A 21,670-nucleotide genomic window follows, 5' to 3' on the forward strand; every position below is an offset into this window, starting at 1 on the left:
GACATTAATCTTGCGAAAGGAGTGGATAGTATAATTTCATAATTATTGTGGAAATGGTGGTCGTTGCCTGACACGATGGCGAGTAAATTAATTAACGAGTCCAGTAATTAGCCCTACTAAATTATGAAACTCCTATCAAATATCACACTCGCAGCTTAATTCATTCACCATATTCATCGCTTTAAACGACCGTACATCTTGAATATGCATTGTTCTAATTTCCATGGTTAGCCTCTTTATGGAAATATACGTATTGCTACAGTAACTTGCTTTCAATGTGAACTATCGAAATTAATAATTTCCAAACTCCTTTAATTATTCAACCACGCTAAATTCAATGCTATCGATTCGCCGAGAGAACTGAAATAATTCTTCCAATTCAGTTTTACGATTCTTACGATATAAATAGGAAGCTTACCATAGAAAATGTCACGGAAATATATGTTTCACAAAAATTGAGCAATTTCAAAAGTCGATAAATAAGATTCGTATTTTTAGCAAGAAGATATCGTTATAAAATTCCAAGCTTCAAAATTTATACATATAGAAATGTATTTCAACGCTGCGAAGCATACGGATTTTTAAATTTCTAACTTCTGTAACTTTTAGGATACCCTCGACGTATCGTCAATGTTTCGAAGCATATTGATCGTTTTGAAGTTGAGAATCATGAAATATCGACGAACGAAGAAACAATTGACATTTTCGTAGCAAGATCAAGAAAAGATGCGAGTTTCGCGCGTGAACAACTGTTCCTCGGACCAAACAAAATTCCTATACCGTAAAGAGACAAAAGGGAGAAATGGCAGATCGCGATAGAGCGAAAGAAGGAATTTAAACAGCGGTCTCGAGAAATTGTACGCCGCGGAATTCTAAAAATTACAAATTGAAATCGAAGTTCCCTTGCAACGACGACACACGAAATGAAATACGAAGGAAATATGAGAGGGGGAATTGCAGGTGTAAAATAAACATCACGCGCGATGAAATGTTCACTTGGAAATGCCAGCGAATCTAGTCGACTGGGCGAATAAAACGAAACGAAACGGCTGATGAAACAAAATTACCGAATCATATCGAACACGTCGAATCGAAAGGAACATCGTCGACTCGTGGATCACTGTTTTCCTATCAGCTGGATAAAACATACAGAACCGGCGTGTATTATTATTTCAGCCGCGGTCGAACGACGTCAACGATGTAATTCACGGATTTATCGCATCGTGAACAACCTCGAGATGCAGTTTGGCTCGTGACCATTGAATTTAACCGACCGGCTCTCGGCGTTCGTTCAATCTCTTTGATAGTGAAACGTTTCACCTGTAATTTAATAACTGCGCGTTTCCATAGTCGATTTAGTAAACTGTGTAAAATGCGTACGAAACGAATGACTTCGACAGGCAACTTTTCACGCAATATTTCATTGTTTAAATATTTCTTCGCGCTATAGGCATTTTAATCGTTAGCCAACGGTATAATGATTTTTACACGCCAACACAGATACGAATAAATATGCGATTTAATGGAGCAACACAGTTCTTATTTTTACTTGCAACCTACTGTTACGCTACGAAGACTGCAACACGATAAGTCACGTTTATCTACGTTTTGCCGGGAAGAAGGTTTAAGATTCGGTACGTTTCCATCAAAATTCCTGCTGGAAATTAAAGTGTATGTAATATCTTGAGAAATATGGGATTCATATTCGGGGAAATTCGCTGTAAGAGAAGCTCGTTTACACATGGTAAAACCGACAAGGAAATATTTTATTTCCAGCCATCTTATACGGTAGAACTCTCCTCGGGGATCGTTTAATACGACAAGTAGTTTGAAATACTATGATACGATTCTACATTCTCCTTTTATTTTCTCTACCTTTAAAAGATAGTAGTTCTTTCTTATTTATATTCCACATTGCAATTACAATTAATCTAAACATAAGATGCAATTACATCAAATAGTATGTATAATATTAAATGAACAATATAGAAATAATAATCGAAGTGTCTATGGTATATCCTTAAACTTTCACGTCGATATCGTAATTATTTTAAAAGATATTCAAACGAACATATTTTCAGAACATACCTCGACAAAATTATTATTAATCGCGTTAAAAGCGTCGCAATTATCCGCTAGTGAAATTGCGTTATTGGACCATCTGTTCCTTCTATTCTAATTATTTTCATTTCGTTTGAAATATTCCGTACTATAGTGCAGTGTTAACGAGATTCTGCATAGGGCGTAACATCGCAGGCTTAAAAAGAATAACATGTATCATTGTGTCAACGTGACAGCGTGCTACGCAGGCAAAGAGTATAGGAAAAGACTCATCGTGGCCATTGTCTGATACAAACTACGTTCTCGTCGAGCTTAAAATCCCCGAGACATATTTCATCGTCGCCCTCTGGTTGCGCGCAAGTACGTGCATTCATTTTCCAGACATTTTCAATCTCGGTATATATATATATTCCCGGCAAAACGAGACCCGCTGCTGTAAATCGAATCGAGGGAAAAGTAAGCAGCGTACAACCAATGAAAACATCAACGAAACAGCGTGCGTGCTTCCCACCGTTCGAATCAATTTATCGCGCGCTATTTTCTACGGTAAAAGTCGTGCAGGCCGATCGAGCCGCGTCCAATGAAATTTATGTTGTATTCGATAAAAGATACGGATCGATTTTCCCGTCGATAATACCGTCAACAAATCGATCATTTTCGCCGGATACGCGGTTTATGGAAAATAATTGTTATTTCTTTATTTTCTGACACCAGAAACTTTCATATAACGAAAAACAAATAGCCATATTTGTACGTTAATTCGTTAGCATCAGGACACTTATAACGGAAAAACGAATAAATCTCGCATATGATTTTTATTTATATTGATTATTATTATTCAAATCTGACAATTATTATTTGATTTAAAAGTTCGGTCAGGAGATCGTAGCCGACACGTGCGATACTCAACTCGTCGTGGTTTCTCTTGTAACTCGTACAAATAGTTTTTCTCAATTTTTCCGTTTCGCGTAAATGCAGAATCATAATCGATCCGTAAGATACCGTGGTTTGAAGGTATAAAATTCAAACGATCGGCTAAACTCGTCCTAAGAGTTTGAGAAATAACGTAAATAGAATCGATGACCATTGTTGATCAAACACCAGACAGTGTAAAATATCCTAATTCAGGTGGAAGTTTTCTTTAATTGATTTTGAAACTGCGCGCTATGATATAACGCCTTTCGATGTTCAATTATAGCAACACCTCTACCGATTCGGTGCGCGACAAAATCGAATCGTCGACTTTTGCTCGAATAATTTTACGCGCCACATTTTGCATTTCATTTAATTCCCATCAATCAAACGCATTTGCATTTCGCTCGATTTGGAAATTAAATTTCATTTATCGTTAGTCGATGGTTCCCCCGCTAACCGATATCTTCACAGTCGAATAAATTCTCAAAATAAATACAAAACATAAAATACACAAAAGCGTGGAAACGTTTCTAGCTGGAAACATTCGTGCTTGGAAACGCGTAAATACTCCAATTAAACGTCCGCCAAGGTAACTTCGTTTAATTAAACTTTCTACTTTTGAAATTACAGCGCTTCGCCACGGCACGCCGTTTCATTCGATTCAAAATCGCGCCTTATATCACGCAGACTGTACCAAAGGGACTATTCGTCTCTTGCCTTTTGCAACGTAGTCGAAGTTTATCGAGAAACAACGATATCACGAAACGAGTATCTTTCCCGTAATAACTTACATCCTCTTGTAATGTCTTCGTTCGATTACATAGAAACTTTATGATTAATCTCTCGCAAAAAATGTACTAAAATATGTACGGAAATATTCTATAAAATCATCCAATATATCGCTTTTGCCGAGCAAGCAATAAAAAAATGTATATTCTATCGTTTTCGGTTCGATCGTTTCAGGATCGGTGCTTTAATAAAATTTTTATTCCACTCGTTGTCATGCACAATGCGCAATCGCCCGCCAGAAAAAAATAGCCCATTTTAGAATAAAAGTTTATTAAGTTCGTCAACCCATCAGTGACTACCGTTCGCCATTTTCCACTGGGAAAAATTAGTTTAATGAAAGAATTGATATTAAGAGTTAATTAATATGATTCATATTTAATTCTACACTGATGATTATGACCATTTCGTCTCTTTCATTATAGAATTATAACACGTTTGACTAATTTCCGACAAATTTACTATAAACCCATTCTGTTAATTGCTGCAAATCAGTTTCATATCCAAGTTAACGCGTGCAAAAAAAATGTGCGTCTGTGTAAGGTTTGGTATTTCGAAATAAACGACAGACCTCTTAGTTATTGGCGTTGATCGCCACCTCAAATTCTCTTCAAAGGGAGGAGAAATACTGATGTATGTCAGTTTCGACGCAATGATTTTGCATTTTACGAGACTTTGCCTTCTTATCGATCACCGGTGAATACGGTATCGTGATACCCGAATAATACTTTACGAAGCGTTTCGTGTCAGCTAAAATAGCAGCCCGAAGAGCGTAACATATCCTGCCACAAGTATAATTGCCGGTCGTGTTCCCCGTCAAGACAAGTACGAGATTTTAAAGCGTAAACTTCACGCGAACTTTAACGAGTTTTAATGCAGCGATATGCCTATCTAAGTACATAGCGTCTAGATATGAAAATGACGATGAAGATTAGAAAACGGTAATGAAGATTAAGTATAATCATAGCCCCAGAAAGTTTGTAATTTCTCATTCGCCGCGATTTTAATTTAGGGCATTGGATTTCTTTATGTTTTAGATTCGAAGACTTTTATTTTAAATTTTAAAAAGTCGAAAATTTCTTAATTATTTATAACGTTAATGAAGATTCAGTATAATCATAGCCCCAGAAAGTTCGTAATTTCTCATTAGCCGCGATTTTAATTTAGGGCATTGGATTTCTTTATGTTCTAGATTCGAAGACTTTTATTTTACATTTGAGAAAGTCGAAAATTTCTTAATTATTTATAACGGTAATGAAGATTCAGTATAATCATAGCCCCAGAAAGTTCGTAATTTCTCATTAGCCGCGATTTTAATTTAGAGCATTGGATTTCTTTATGTTCTAGATTCGAAGACTTTTATTTTAAGTTTAAAAAGTCGAAAATTTCCTAATTATTTATATCTTAAACGCGAAGTTCTTGTTATTACTCACGTCTGAGATTAAAAATATCTTACTCTTCTATATTTTAAACTCTAAATCTTCCAAGCTTCCGTATTTAAAATTTGGAAGCTTCACTTCTTCGCAGTCTTCAAATTTTCAAATTCGAAAGTTCTCGATTCGTGGAAAATTCGAAAATCTCCGTCGATGGAAAATTTGTAGATTCGTTACGATTGAAATTTAGAACGTTTCTATTGAGAACGAACTATTTGACATTCAAAATCTTTCCACTCGTTACGATCGAAATTCAAACTTCTTCGAGTTTCTACAATTTAATATCGAAATCCTTCGGTCCGTTATCTTTTGAATGGAATTTCTGTTTAACATCGCGACGTTCAACATCCAGAAATGAAACGAATCGTAAAAGAACGTAACGACGTATCTTTCTTTAACGTCGAACTCACGAAAACGCGACGCGATCCTAATTGTAAACGACTGCTTTGACGGGGATATGACATAATTTTATCAGGCGACAAGGAAACAAGCCAAGCGTCACAAATGAATTTCATAATTCGATACAGCGACGATCGATCGACGACTTTCAATTTAGATACGCCGATAGAACAACGTTCCATTAACCCTGACCATAAAATAAAGAGAATTTAATTAATAAAAAGACTCATTCTACAGTTTCACGTAATCCTGTAAATCGTTTCAAATTTTCAACCACTCAATTTATTTATGTAAAAAGAATACTAAGTTGCCGATACTTTTGCCAGAGAATAATATTAATATTGATAATACAAGTTCCAAATTTCATGATATTTCATTACTAAATTTTTGAAATTCATTAAAGTTAGGATAAAACTGCTATTATACTTATCGTTCATAGCTTGAGATCGTTCAGTTGGTTTCGAGTTCGAAGATTTCCTATTTCCATATATTAAATCCAAAATCTTTCGATGGAATAAAATCTCGATTATTCGAATTTTTCATATAATCGAACGATACGCATCCAACTACATTCCACGTGATAAATTACAATTTTTTTACATATTGCACGTATCAAATACATACGTCTTAATCGTCTTTCTTCTTCCAATCGTCCTGACTGAGCACTTTCTGGGGAAATACTTTCTTGCCGTGTTTCACATCACCCGATGACTATCTCTGATGCTGCAAATGTTCGTAATTGCAAAAATTACAGATTCAACACTACTTGCGTCTACGTCAAAATTTCACACTTTCGCCTTTTAATGTCGTACACTATCGATTCACCAGTGCCGCAAAATGCTGCTATTTAATATTAGTTATGGTTCCATCAGTGCTTTAATCGAGTTAGTATTTCACGTTCCTCCTGAATTGAGAAAACGGTACACTTAGATTTTGGCATATTGTCGCGCAACATAAAGATCAACTGACAACGACGTGTTGAAACACAGACGATATGTGTCTCACTTGGACAAACGTATATCCACAGCGCAAATTTACCAGGATAATCGAGGTTCTATTTGTGTGTTTGAAATTCCAAAGTGTCCAATGTTTTACACTTTGTAATGGAAAGTCTTTCGATTTGTCGAATGATCAAAACTCGAAATATTTTCACCCTCTATATTTGTTTGGATAGAGCGTCCCGCAATTTATTAAGAACTGAATTTTAGATCGAAAGTCTCTGGTCTCGTTATTTTTCAAATTCTAAATGTTTGGTAGTCCGTTGTATCTGAAATTCGTGTCGTACACCGTCAACGTAATTTCAAACCGCCTCTCATAAATTTCTGCCATAAAATTAGGACATGATACGTGGTATGCGCAAATTTGCATCGTATGTCCTGAAATACGTTATTACCAACGTCTGGTTAATTTCACTGTCGATCCAGGTCTATTTAAATTTAAATACGACGTCTCGCCGAAAGCTCATTCATATAAATGTCAGCTATATTTTTATAAATAACAGTAACGTTCTTCTATTTTGTATCACGCATATGCAACTATGCCAATAAATATACAATACAAATAGCCGTGTTAATAGAAACTCGTTGATAGAAGGATCGTAGTTTTTATTCAGTTTCGCGACGCAAAACAACTTCTTTCGCGTTTAAGAAAATCCTCAACCTCGACAAGGAGAATGAAGCGAGACGTAATTTAAGAGCTTCGAATAGAATTCCTGAAACGCTTTACGTTCTTCTATGCGGTATATTCCATCTCTCTCATACATGCAAACATTCCAAATTTTGTTCCACTTAAAACGCGTTCTACGCGGCTAGCAAATGCGGAATTAACCTTCGCGTAGTCAAAGAACAAAAGCGCAATTCGTCATTACCGAATGTAATCGTTCGTTGATAGCTAAGTCAATAGATCTATTCTTCGTGGAGAAGCTCCGTTCGTGTGAATTTATTTGCTTCCCAATTTGCTTCCTTGTTTGCTTTTTCTTGTCCGTCTTAAAACATAGGCATTCGCAGTTATATATGTATTAACCATTACATCACATTTTCCATTACCACAGATATCTAACCAAATTATTTGATCATTCAATTTGTTCGATCGATGTTATGGAACGTAAATTTGTTCAAGTAACGTTATAAAAATTAATCTAACGGAATTATTTGATTTAATGATATATATGCCACTGAAAATAATTGGAGAAATTTTTCCGAAGCATCCGCTTCTTATTTCCATTGGAGGATTTTTCTCGCCTTTATTCGTTCGAATAGTGCGATAAAATCATCCTTGACGATCCTTTAATCCTAGTAACTGGGTAATTGCTTCGTAACATTTTTTTACAATCGAAAGCACTCAAATGTAAAAGCTGCCGAAACTCCCCGTTAGTTTGTGATAACGAAATAAAAATTCAGGCTAAAGCTATTAATATTTTTCTCCAGAAGTTAAAGGGAAAACGAAATAGGTTAATAGTTCTTTAATTACATACTATTCTATTTTTACTATATCGCTCCATCGGTTGCAGTAAACGAGTTCCATTGTGGATCGGTCGAACTGTATGCACGAACTTTAATTACGAACTTTCAAACGGTAGAATAATATAATATAAAATTGATTACACCGAATTCTACCGATAGCAGAGCGAAACGAGATACAAACATTGACTCGGCCAAACAAGTCTTACGTACATCGCTTTTTTACCAACCGATTAATTCGTAATCTACCTGTCGTCAAATATCAAAGAATGGCTTGACACGGTTGCGGTTCAAAGCAACGAGGCAAGAGTTGCTTCTGAACGTCAGAAGGAAAATTATGCTTCCAGTTACCCCCCTAAACATCGGACGTTATTCATGGAAGTCGATTCAAGTAACATTTAAATTCCATCGCCATTTATTTACTATTTATTTGTTATTTATCCTACATCTATTTATGCTTCGAAGTATAAGTCGTAAGATATTTCATGAATTTTTTTAATTTTTTTGCCTCTACGGAATGGTACGCGCGTTGGAGTTTCATACAAAGTGATAAAAAGGTAACTCAATATGTCTGTATACATGTGCTCTTTCTTTCTAAGCTTTCTATGAATTTCCACGTTATTCCCTAAAATTGTTTATACTTTGCTTTCAAGTTACGTTACATTCATCGCGTCGAGATTATTCTACGAACAAAATGTGAGAATTAAACAAATGTGTTTTGCTTTACCTGATACCTGAACTTCGTACATTCGTTCCTATTATATATAAAGAATTAAAATAAATAATCTTCTAATAGTCGCTGCGTTTCTCTCAGCTTCCAAGTATTAGGTTGTCCGAAAAGTTTCTTTCGTTTTATGAGGAAACAATAGACGCACAACGTTTTTTGTTTTATATTGTTTTGTCGAATTACGTACGATCCATTTTGTTCTGTCGAGATAAACAGCGTGACATTTCACAGACTTGGTTTCACGTTTGTACGAAGGTGCGCTGTTGCAAAAAAGCACGTTTGCGAAAGAAAGACACTTTCCGAACAACCTAAGAAATACGCTAACTGTCCTAAAACTTTCGAATCGTATCATACGTATCACACAGCCTACGTAATATTTATCCAACCGCTGCTACGACTTTCGCCAAAGATGAAGAACCGCGCGGTAATAAAACTTTTCCGTATTTAATCCAATAAAAAGCTACGGCGTAGAAAACCATCGGAATTATTTGTGTTCCTTTGCCCAGCTAGTTATCGATACAATACTCGACAGTAACCGATTTACTTTGGAAAACAAACAGAACCGCACGGTATAACGCGAATTAAGCGATTCCTCGCCTCGTTTTCGCCCTACCTTTTTCATTACATACGAGCCAGACATTCGAGGTTGCTATCGTTTCCCGCTGGGCTTGCAGTTCAGCTCCCAAAACCGTCCGAAAAGTCAAATAAACAATTCCAAACGGAATTGGGAAAAATATTGGCAAACAGAGAAGTCCATACGAGCCTGTCTCGAAGCTCGGTTTATTTCCATTTCTCGCCCCTCAAAGACGCTCAGATCACCCAGCAAAATTTCTCAAAGGCAAATAAAGGAAGCTTTTACGATCTCTTGACGTGTTATCGCAGTTTCCCGCTCTTTCTTTCCCTGTTTCTTCTCCTCATCTGTCGGACATTCTTTCCACGTATACACAGGGCAAACGCTCTTTTTTTTCGCACGGACGAGGGTCTCTCGAAGGAGAAAACGGCTGAAAGTAAAGGATTTTCAGTCGGCTTCGTTCTGGCTCGATAGCACGCGACCGCATGTGCAACAATCGTATCGAAACCAGGCTATCGATTAACCGTGTATCGTAGCGCGGGTAAAATCACGAGCTTTCGGTAACCAAATTCGGCTGGCATCGAGTTTTATACGAGATTCGTGTATCTAGCGAATACGTGCAACGAAATGTTCTCCGGTTTCGTTTCGGTGAAATCAGTACGAGTACGATACAGCGGTAAATCAATGTTCAAACATCGCAACTCCGCAAACCTTATCTATACGTCGAATCTATAATGCGCTGACTTATCTCGTAATAATTATATCTCGTGCTCGATGTAGATTCGACACGGAGATAAGATTCGCGAGTTTGAGACGTTTGAACATGCGAATTGACAGTAATTTGAGACACTGTTATTCGAAGTATAATCTAACTCGTGATTCGATATTCCCAGCTTAATGCTTCCGTGCTATTTACCTTCTGGTCGTTGCAATTCCTCTTTGCTATCGCAAGCTACGTAGATAGATAGATAATAGGTAAAATCATCTCTCTCGTTGTCCTTGCGTTGTGCTCCTTTTTATTACTGTAAGTTCGGTTTCGAAAATTCTTTTTGATATATTTCAGTAATTTTTTATTACTGAAATTCCTTTCGCGCTGCCCTCGGTTCTTTTCATTGCTGCAACTTATTTTCAAATATCTTTGTAAACTACTCTTCTTTTATTACTGGGAATAAAATTTCCGATGAATTTGAATCATTCTCTATATTACTGAAATTCCTTTTTTTAGGTATTCGTTTTCTTTCTCCCTTTTCTTTTTTTTTTCTTTTTTACCGCAACCTGCTTTTGAACATTCTTTAACTGCTTTCTCGTTATTGGATTTCAATGCATCTGCATCGTCATTCTTTAATCTATGAAATTCTTTCGCCGGTGTTGCCCTTGAAACGTTCAATTCTTTTTCATCGCTGTAATTCCTCATTAATGCCTTCTCGTGGCAGTTCTCAGCGTGTGGAAGTTTTCCTAAACCCTAATTGCATCGCGGTAGGAATCCATCGTCGAAAGGAAGCTCGTGGGGTGATAGATAATTATATTATTTCTCGCTATTGATTCGCAATGGGTATCGTCCGTGACAGTAGTTGAAGCCGAATGAAATTATTCCTAGCAAGATCCACAGAAACTAGAAAATAGACGTTTATGGAATATCAGACAACGTATGGTTACATCCGACATGTGAAATTCATAATACTATATCTGACGGCTTGTTCGAGTCTCTCTCATGATATTCTGTGAAAACGGCCGAGTACTCGTTATAAATTGATTACCTTAATTTATGATGGAGAGATAACAAAATTGCACTAGCATTTTCTCATGCAAAGTGCGCCACACATCGTTGATCCTACTTGTTCGAGAAATTCAACATATTCCCTCAACGTGTGTGTATTTTTAATAATTTGCCTCGGTAGTTTTATCGCGTCAAAGAACATTAACACAGTATAAATACTATTATCGATTCACCTATAATGGTAGTCCCTAATTCGTAAGATTCAAGGATATCGAATAAGTTACGGCCAAATTAAATGGAAAATAAGTCTGATTAAACGTAACACGGGTATTGAGGATAAGAGAATAATTTAGCGTTCTACATCACCCTAAATCCGATTTATCCAGATATATTTCAGAATCTAAATTACAGACTCTATCCACGTATTTTCACGCAAACTGTATTATTCAAATCCGGTTGTTTCTAGAGTTTGACCTTTCTTAATTTCCTTAACTTCTTCCCCACCTACAAATTACTAATATTTCCACCTACAACTCATTGGATTAATCTATCAACCAGGTGATCCTTTAATCAAGAATTTCTGCAACTCTAAAATTACAATAAGTGAAATGAATTAAATTATGTGTAAGAACTCATCTTCCACGGTTAACGACATGCAAATATCCTTATTCGTTTCTAATTCAATATTTGCTGTAGCTTTATTATCGGTCGCGCGGTAATTAACACGCTAATTGCGAAAAGAAACAAATTTCTACTACTCCGATAATCCTAGTATCCCCTTGCCTAACTGATTTTTTCAACAAATATATTCATCGACGTTGACTATTTATTATTTATCGCCTCGACGTTATGCCCGAGGAGAAACACTGAAATATTGCACGCGAATTATTATCGATATAGATACAATCTTTTGCATAACACACAATACGGAACTAAAGTTACAGTTAAGGTTGGAATTTAATGCAAATACAGCTCGCCTCTGTTGCTCTTGATTCGTAATCTACGCCGCGTAGTATCGCGAGATATTATAAAGCGAAGGCTTAAGTAACAAAGAGCTACGAAAGCCTAGAAGTAGCTAAAAGAAAAATAAGTGAAAAATGCAATATCCTGCTATAATATTCCCGAGAATGAAAGACATACTACTATAATATTCCAGTCACAAATTCTTCGCAAATGGTCTTCTCATCTTTTTCAGATCCGCTAGACGACCTTAAATCTTGCTACGCATTTAATCACCGATAGCTTCGGAATAATTTATTCAAACGCTATATATCGATACTTGACTAGCCTAATTTGATATTCGAAATTACCGATGATTAATCGAAGATATATTAGCTAGCCGTGTTAAACTTTAAATTGTAGACGGACTTCCTTCCTAATTTCCTTCGTAAATTATTCGTATCGGAACAGGCTGGGGCTCGAAACTTTCCGATCGATCGACGCGTTTATTTCGATCACAGAAATACACGTCGCACGAACGAAGACGATGCTGGTACAGGTCAAGGAAAGCTACCGAATAATACTCTTAACGTGGCCATTAGCCATCAAGGAGTAACTCTCTCGGTATCATAACGTACGACGTACATAGGCGGTTGCAACTATGGTACATGTGTGTCACCAGAATATCTCTATGGCACGCTAAAACCACGAACCTGTAAGGCACAGCGCCGCGCCCACGCTGGTACACTTCTATCAGACAAGTGTATTTGCTTTCGTGGTTATCCTGAGATAGAACGCGACGCAGCACTGGACATAGCAATTTTCACAAGTTGCTCGTCTTTTAAAAGTACGCAAGGTTAATTAAGATTATCGTTATCAAAACGAAGTTATTTCCAAAGCAATGGGAATATTTTCATCGTATTGCGTTGGCAACTAAGTGATTGCGGATTTTGTCGATACCATCTAATGACAAAATCCGCAATCACTTAGTTGCCTATCCAATAGATTGAAAAGTATTAATCACGTACGCTATATATAAAATATTTAGGCTTGAGATTTGTAGGAATTTCTTTTTTTGTTTCCTTTTTATGATCCTCAAATAGGAACCACGGTGAAGGAAAATAATTATTAACATTTTATTTTCAATTTTCGAAACAAAGTTATTTCCCAAGCAATGGGAATATTTTCATCGTATTGCGTTGGCAACTAAGTGATTGCGGATTTTGTCGATACCATCTAATGACAAAATCCGCAATCACTTAGTTGCCTATCCAATAGATTGAAAAGTATTAATCACGTACGCTATATATAAAATATTTAGGCTTGCGATTTGTAGGAATTTCTTTTTTTGTGTCTTTTTTATGGTCCTCAAATAGGAACCACGGTGAAGGAAAACAATTATTAAAATTTTATTTTCAATACTATACCAAACAAATTTTGACGAATAGTAGGAAATTCGAAGAAATGTTATCTGACCGTGACTTCTACGAATTTTGGAAATTCCGATTAAAACAATATAGCTAATCCGGGTTTTAGGATGCAACGATGTAACTTCGTATAGGGCCAAGATTCAACTGGTATCTAATTAGGACCTAACGAAGACTGAGCCAGAGGTTAACCATGATTCGACCAAACGCTATAGTTGAGAGGCAATCGAAATTTAATTGAAGCCTAACCGAGAGGCAATCAACGACGAACAAACTGCTTCAGTCCTCCGATTAAAAACAAAGTCTTACGCAATTCTGCTAATGTTGGCAAGTTAAAAAGTTTTTTGACAAAGCAAAGGGCAACGTACGAAGTATATTTTGCAAAGGATCATTCATCTAATATTAATCATATCGTTCGAATAATAGTAAAAAATAATTAGAATAAGACAAATTCTTTCAAGAAATTCGCTGAATGGCTTTCTTGAGTATTTCACGTATAGCCGTCTCGTCAAGTTATTCTCAAGGTAATATTAACTACTGTATTCTATTCTAAATATTCTATTTTGAGAGATGCTAAAATAGAAGAAAAGAAGGCAAAAGCGAAAGCCGAAGCTTAATGATAAGAAGCCACATGCGACAGACTTTCGATCTGGGAATTAACTCTTGTCTATGATCCGAATAACCCATTTTCGATTCAATGAACTCCCACGAGCAGGAAATAGAGAAATCTAAACCCTCCTTACTTCGCATCTGAATAATACAAATTAAATAAATCGTTTCATTAAAAATAAACACTTCGATCTATCGCGTCCGACGACCGAACAAAATGAAATTCTACTTTTCATCGAGGATTTTCCACTGAAAGTAAAATAAGAATCTATTACATTTTCTACGAGAAATAAAACGAATAAATAGAAATTAAGCGGCACTTTTTGTTTCAGAAATATCTCTTCTAAAATAAAGAGATCTCGAAAAACAACTGTATATTCTCGTTTCACCCGTGGGAATAAATTTTATTTTCCATTTCGATATTCATACCTGCACGCTTCAAGCTTGTTCTTCGGGCACTTCGATACTTCGAACAACATCTTCGTGCCTTTACGCGTAAATAACCGTGATGGATCACCATGAAAACGGAGCATCCACCATAAAATCCAGCATAATATTACACGGTCGATTTACAAACAACAACGAGAATTTCAATTTCGATGATGTGGTTGCTATAACGTCGAGATATTCGCAAGCTTCGTTCGCTCCTTGCAAGTCTTACCACGCAGTCCTCCAAATTTTATTTTCCAATCTCGAGCTTCTCCCAATAGATAAAACGGCTTCTATTATTTGAAGCATCGATCAGATAGAAATTCGTTAGCCAAAGAAACGTTCGTTTAGAGTTGTCCTAATCGGAGAAGTTCGCATGTTTTCTGATAATTAAGATTCAATCTCGATCGAAGAAACTTTAACAAGGAACAACAAGTTAACAAGTATAAATTTGCACGCAAATTTGTCAAATAAGAAACATCAATTTCACTCTAGAAATTAGCAACGAGATAAGAAAATGTATTATTCATGGCATAAGGAAAGATCATGCGAGTAATCGTTCTCGTCCAGAGATGAAAGAGAAATAGAAAAATATTCCAAGGACATTTCAATAAGAGTTTTCAATAAGTATTTAATAGCAAACATTCTTTGGATTTTACACGCGAGACTGAATACGGAACCAAGAGAATATGAAACAAGTGAGTAGCGACCTCGTGAAACTTTCCTGGTTTTCTTTCGTTGCTCGCGTTTCAATGTCCACTGTCCACGAGGGATTCAAAGGCAGTACATACATATATTTCACGCAACGATAGCGTTCTCATTTCTGTGTGTAACAAGTATCGTTCTTCTCTCTTTTTTCCTCTTCTGTTTGAACGTCGAACGTTCAAACGCACACCGGAAATGGGTTTTCGAAACGCCGATTTCTCATACCAACGAAACGCTGCTCCTGGGACCGAACACCAGCGGGATCTTCCTAAAATTTCTTTAGTCGCTTTAGAACTTTTCGTTTTCTACGCGACGACCAATTTTCTATTCTCAATGCAGGAATTTATGATAACTGCGTAAGGATTAAACCATGAAACATTTGATCGCTGGCTTTGTGAAAACCACAAAATTATTGGAATTTTCCAGATTCTTTCATATTGTATGAGATTACTCGCTCAGATTAAAACGATCTTTCCCATTGAATATTTTATAGGATTCGTCGCTGGCAAACGCGCCAAAAGCTTCATGAAAATCCACCGCTGCAGATTTTCCTGCATCGATGTTCTTCCAATCGAATAACATACGAGCGGAATACGATTTCCTCTTTTTACTGTTGCCTTTATAAAAAATGATTGGCGGATCTTCTCTTTTAAAATGATCTACGGCGATCGATAAACGGAATTTGGTAGTTGACGATTTATAAATGACAATTCGTAACTAATTTCTTAGTCGATACATTCATTCCAAAGTGAATTAGAGCAATGAACGAAAACAACGAATTTCAGTAATTCGAGCGTTGTGTCATGAAATCGAACGTTTCAAGGTTTCTCTTAGCGATATTTTATTCTTCGCGATATTTTCGCGGTTAAATACTCCCGATTAATTATTTCTTCTTCTATCGCCAGAAAACATCATAACGAATATAAACCGAAATAACGAACTTCCTACTCTTTAGTTTATTTTTAACAAGCCGAAATTCTGTTGCTAAACTCGAATCGCTAAATTTCGATTCCGGTTCAACGTGCGACCCTCTCAAATTTCGCGTACATTTCGAAATAAAAAGACCTCCTCGGTCGCGAATATTTTCTAAATTGGAAATTATCGTTTCACCGTGGAAAGCTAATGTACATTAGTCGGCGCGGATCAACACAATGAGAGGTGCAGACGGGAAATAATTGACCGAATCTGTGAGAATAATTGCTGTCGGAGTGTCAGGGCTATACGGTTCGCAGAGATTCAATATCATTGGAATAATAAAACAAGGTACTTACCAAGGACACGATGATCAACCGGTGTACAGACAACAGAAATATGCGCGGAAGCTGCGATTCATTATCATTCACTGCATTTTAATCGCGACTAGATTAACCGAACTGATTTAATTGATCTGCAGCCGCGATCAACCGATTCTCCTTTAGATCAAAGCATTTTCAGTTCGACGAAAGAAACCAGCATCTTACATTCACGGAGTATCCACGTGTTTTCATTGAGAGTAGCTCAATTTCAGAGTAGTTTAATTTCATTGGTAATTGTAATAATTGCAGTTAATCGAATTCATATTATCAGTCACATTCGATTGTTCGTCAAACCATCGAATTTCTTTTTATTTTATTTTTCCCATTGCCTTTCCTAGTTCATTTCTCCGGCGATTTTATCTCGACAAAATGCGCAATCATTATCGAATTTGCTATGATATTATATCGGGAAAGTGGAGAATCTTGTTGCCCGTCGCAAAGTAGATACACATCAAGTATTAAAACACGCTTCTCTCTATTCTGAAGAACGAGGCAAGTGAATTTATAGTTGTGCGCATCGCGATGCAATTTATTCATGATATTTTATCTTTTTACAGAAGAATCTTTTCCGAATAATCGCCGAGTAATTTACGTATGATAGAATCGCGCGAATAATCTAACAAATAATTTACATGTAATACAATCTCAGGAATAATCCATGGATATGTTTCAAATGTACGATATGTTCCAAATAATAGACAAATATTGGAATCTTGGAAATAATCTACGAACGATCTATGACAATCTGTGCATAATAAAATCGTATGATTATTCTATGAATAATCTGTAAATAATCTACGAGTCTAATTCTATTAATCCTATTGATAATCTATCGTTTAAAGGCTTTTGCGGGATAATAACATTTCTGTATAAACTTTCTTATTTTTGTCTTTGCGTAAAAAAACGTAAAATTTCGAACTTACGTCGGAACCTCGTTGAATAAAAAGATTTGATGCGTGGAACAATCGTGCCTTGTTACGACTGAGATTTTGATCGGATTCGTTCAATTTAACTTTCTGAATTACGACATGAATCGTCTAATTTATTTTTTACGAAAGCATTCTCAGTAAATATATGTTAAACGTTTAATAGCGGTTGAACGTTCGACAATGGAAAAAGTGAGCACAACAAACGGCAATCAACCGTGGAATAGATCCCGTTGTTCTCAAGCATTTCCGGTTTATTGTTAGCAGTTCGAAAGCTACATTGATGCAAAGAAGTTCGGAATACTTGGCAAATAAGGTACAGTTAACCCGTATGAAATCTCACGGACGCGACGGCATGGTAGTTCGGGTTATTTTGATTAAAGTTTTACTACGTGAAATTTGTTTTCTTATAGAAAGTACAAACCTAAAGTAACGAGCAAATTCTGTGAACATTCGGTAGGGTAATATATTGCAATACTTACAATCATTAATTGAAACAAAATGAATATAAGAGCAAGAAATTTACTTAATAAAATATTTCAATTTCAAATTCCAAATTCCGATTTGCTAACACGCAGCTTTAAAAAATAACCTTTTCAACAAGCAATCTTGCAAAGATTTACATTTTTATATATAACATTAAATTTGCCAAATGTAATTTACGATATATTAATTTAATGCGTCTTGCATAAAACTATCTAGAAACTATACTAAAAATAATTTCATAGAAAACATTTCATAGCAAAAATACTACCAAATCAAATATCTTCGCAAAAAAGTAACTGTTAGGGACATCCCCTAGAAGCAACCGCTACTTTTTTAAACACAATCACTTTATTGTATCAATCTACATTTAATCCTAACCTAAGAAAACCAATAAGAATCGAGCAAAATCTGTTTCTATTCTATAACGATATTTTGTTACAATGTCCTGTGGAAACATCGATATGTTGCGTTTACCTTCGTCCTGTTCGAATATTTAAGTTTATGTGAGGAGGAAAATTTACTTCGCGAAGAATTATAAACAAGACTCCTTAAATTAGAAGCAGCAGAAAATAAGCAAAGAATCAGTAAAAGAGAAACAGTATTTGAAAATATGTCACAACGGTCTAATAGCACATTCATAGAGGTCGTTAAAAGTACATTCATACTTAAATGGCGTCTAAATCAAAGTTTATATGCCTGCCAATATTCACATGCCGATGCAAATCTTCAATTACTTCGTACCAATATACTTTTTACGAATCATTTACCATGACACGACGTAGTACAGTAACATGTTACGAAAAGTTTAATTAACAAAAGTTATAATACTTGAAATGAAAACTAAGATTTCTTTACAATGGTTATTTTACCGCGAATTATTTAGCGTCGTTACCAGATTTATATGAGATGTGTCAGATTTAAAGAGGCTGGGATTTGATGAATCACCGTTTTGTCACACGAAGCTTCTGTCATTATTTCGTTGCCGAACCGAAGCACGAGTACACAAACACCAAAACTGAGAAACTTTTTCGAACAAGAACTTTAAAAACTGCGAATCACGCGGCCGCGCATCGGCAACTGAACACTTCTAGTGATAGAAAACGTGACTCGAAGTGCGCGCGCAACCACTACCGGCATGATGGCGCTGCTGATGCTTCAACCCTTACCGCGCACACTCTGCGATTCGATTGGATTCAAATTGCCGTCATAAATATACGCATAACCAAAATCAAAAATTCTTAATTTTATACGCAATCTGTTAGGAAACTACAATATTTAACAATATCGTACTAACACGTTCATTGCCATAAGACTGGTAATGCTGGAATTAATTAAAATATTTAAATTTAAGATATGGTCATATTTTCGTAAAATTTATAATATTTCTATTACAAATTTTGAGATTTTTAATATTATAGTAACAACTTAACTTAATAAATGCATCATAAAATACTTAAATAATTTTATTCTGTCAATAAGATACATATTATACATTATATATACGAATAACAATATATCGTATCGAAATGTGTATGCGGCAACCAACAGCATTTTGGCACTGCAAACAAATATACGAAATTCAAACATATTAACCCGCCAAACATATTAGCAAACAACAACCAAATTGTATTTAATTGTCTCGATTATTTAAATGATATTTATCGAGCACTTAGAAATGTACATGAAATAAAAGTTTTCGAAAAATAACGTAAATAATAATTTAACAAAGAGGCAATGTTTAAATTTATAGAACGTGTAGCTTGCTAGTAACATTCACGCTTAATAACAAATCGTGTTTCAAGTCCTTAACGTTTTTAAACTGCAGTTAAGTAGTATTATCGAGTCGCAAGAATCTTTTTAACTGGCGCTGTTCGTACAAGGGCATGTTCTCGAGGGTGACAATTTAACTGCATAAATTTATATGTCGAGTCATTGTCGTTATTGTCAAATCTGAGCCGTTTGTCATTACAGGAACACGTGAGGCGTGCTACTAATAGTCACGTGAATAACGGCAATCTTTTTTCACAGCTGTATAAGCAGATACACGTGTCAGCGTGTTCTTTATTAGATACATGGTTCGATTGTTCGCGTGACGCAATTGTGACCCTATATATAGTTTGGGATTGACTTTATATACATAAATATTATACTATTATACTATACATATTATACATAAGTATACAAATACCTACTTGTTACATATATTTGAAAATCTAATAAAGTTTACTGTATTTAATATATTACATCATAATAAAATAACTAGCAAAGTAGAAGTAGTAAGAAACGTTCAATTTATACTAAGCATCAATAGGTATTCTAATACCTGTAACCGGCAATGTACGTACTATGAAAATTGGATCAGTTTCCGGAACGAGATAAAAACAGCTACGGTAAAAACTGAGAGCACGCTTGTGATTCGTTATTTAGCAACGTTTCACGGTCGAAATTTTATATTGCGTGAAAATTGATCCCCGTCTTTTTATTTTTAGTTTGGTTAGTTTTTATTATATATGTATATATATAAGGCAAAACATAGAAACATAGAAACATAGAAAGAAATGAAGGAATCATAAATGAACAAGTGGAAATACAGAGCGTGAAAGAACTTTCATAAGCATCGTTAGTTTATTAACAATGTTACACGCACAATCATACATAAAACAACCTTGATTATAGATATTATATGCCGCTCGTTTACAGAAACGAGTCTCGCTATATTATTTTAAGTCGTTATCTGTATGTCATGTCCGTGCTGTGTGCCGGTAAATCGTGTCGATTATACAAAACCGACGATATTACTTTACAAAACACAGAATAATTTAACTTACAAAAAAAAAAAAGAAAGAAAGAAGAGAGAGATATGAAAGACCGGAAAGAAGTCAGCTGAAGAAGTAGAAGGTAGTGGAAAGATAGAATAGAGAACATAAAAAAATCACTAACGCGTCCCCCTCCACATATAAAAATTACAAATTACATCCAGACACGCTGGATCTTTAATATTATACATCTTATAAAAGTGTTTTCTTCCTCTTCTTTTCCTTTTTTCTCCTTACAGTAAGGAACAAATTAATATCTACATATCCTTAGTATCGTTGAAATTTACATGGTATTCTTCACTATCCCGTAGACGATTCTGTAATAATAGTTCGAAGTTCACAGAAAGGGAAAAGAAATTATCGACAAATATCGTCTACGCATCGACACTAAAATTTTAATACTTCTTCCTCCTTTTTGAATCATAAACTATAATATTACCTTCTTTCTTCTAAGGCTCTTTTGTCTCTTTCTCTCTCTTTTGCTCTCGCTTATTTAAAAAATCGATCGTATTGGAAAGATTAAGAGAATTGGTAGTTGAGGATTTTTTTCTTTTTTACAATTGTATTTCGACATCGCGCGCACGCGTATGTATATAGGTATTTGTATATAAGTAAATAGGTAAATAAGTACGTCTATGGGGGTGGGATAAAAGGATAGAAACAATGAAGATAGATGCAATGGAAGTTCATTCGTTCGCAAAATATTTTCGAAAATGTACCTTTCAATCTACAGAAATTTCTTCGTTTCATTTTAATTTCCTTTGTATGCAAAATCGTTACAAAACGCAGCAGCGCTTAAACAGTAAAATCATAAGTAAAATATATAGTCGTTTCGTGTTGGCTTAATTTCAATTTATTTTTTACTTAATACACGAGACTCGGCGAATCCCGTTGAAAGATGCTAATAAACCTTTCTTTTCCTCTTTCATTTTTTTTTATTCGTCCACTGACTTCAAAAGTCATTGGAAAT

At 35.5% G+C, this 21,670-nt stretch overlaps 1 protein-coding gene across 9 annotated transcripts in view; it reads right to left on the bottom strand.

Moving 5' to 3' along the window:
* Positions 1 to 18,954, bottom strand: part of Dh31-R (Diuretic hormone 31 Receptor) — a 164,979-nt gene extending 146,025 nt beyond the window's left edge. For 2 of the 9 annotated variants that reach the window (XM_076617945.1, XM_076617951.1), the window contains exon 1: positions 9,394 to 9,417. In XM_076617945.1, the coding sequence (XP_076474060.1) occupies positions 9,394 to 9,402 (9 nt within the window). In that variant the 5' untranslated portion in view covers positions 9,403 to 9,417. Of the gene's footprint in view, positions 1 to 6,218; positions 6,237 to 9,393; positions 9,418 to 16,448; positions 16,953 to 17,395; positions 17,489 to 18,358 lie in introns of those variants that run through there. The other 7 variants (XM_076617948.1, XM_033334238.2, XM_076617947.1 and 4 more) reach the window with 7 other exon arrangements.
* Between the last annotated feature and the right edge of the window lie 2,716 nt (positions 18,955 to 21,670).

The sequence above is a fragment of the Bombus vancouverensis genome, chromosome 4 (assembly GCF_051014615.1).
Source record: "Bombus vancouverensis nearcticus chromosome 4, iyBomVanc1_principal, whole genome shotgun sequence".
Classification (NCBI taxonomy): Eukaryota; Metazoa; Arthropoda; class Insecta; order Hymenoptera; family Apidae; genus Bombus; species Bombus vancouverensis.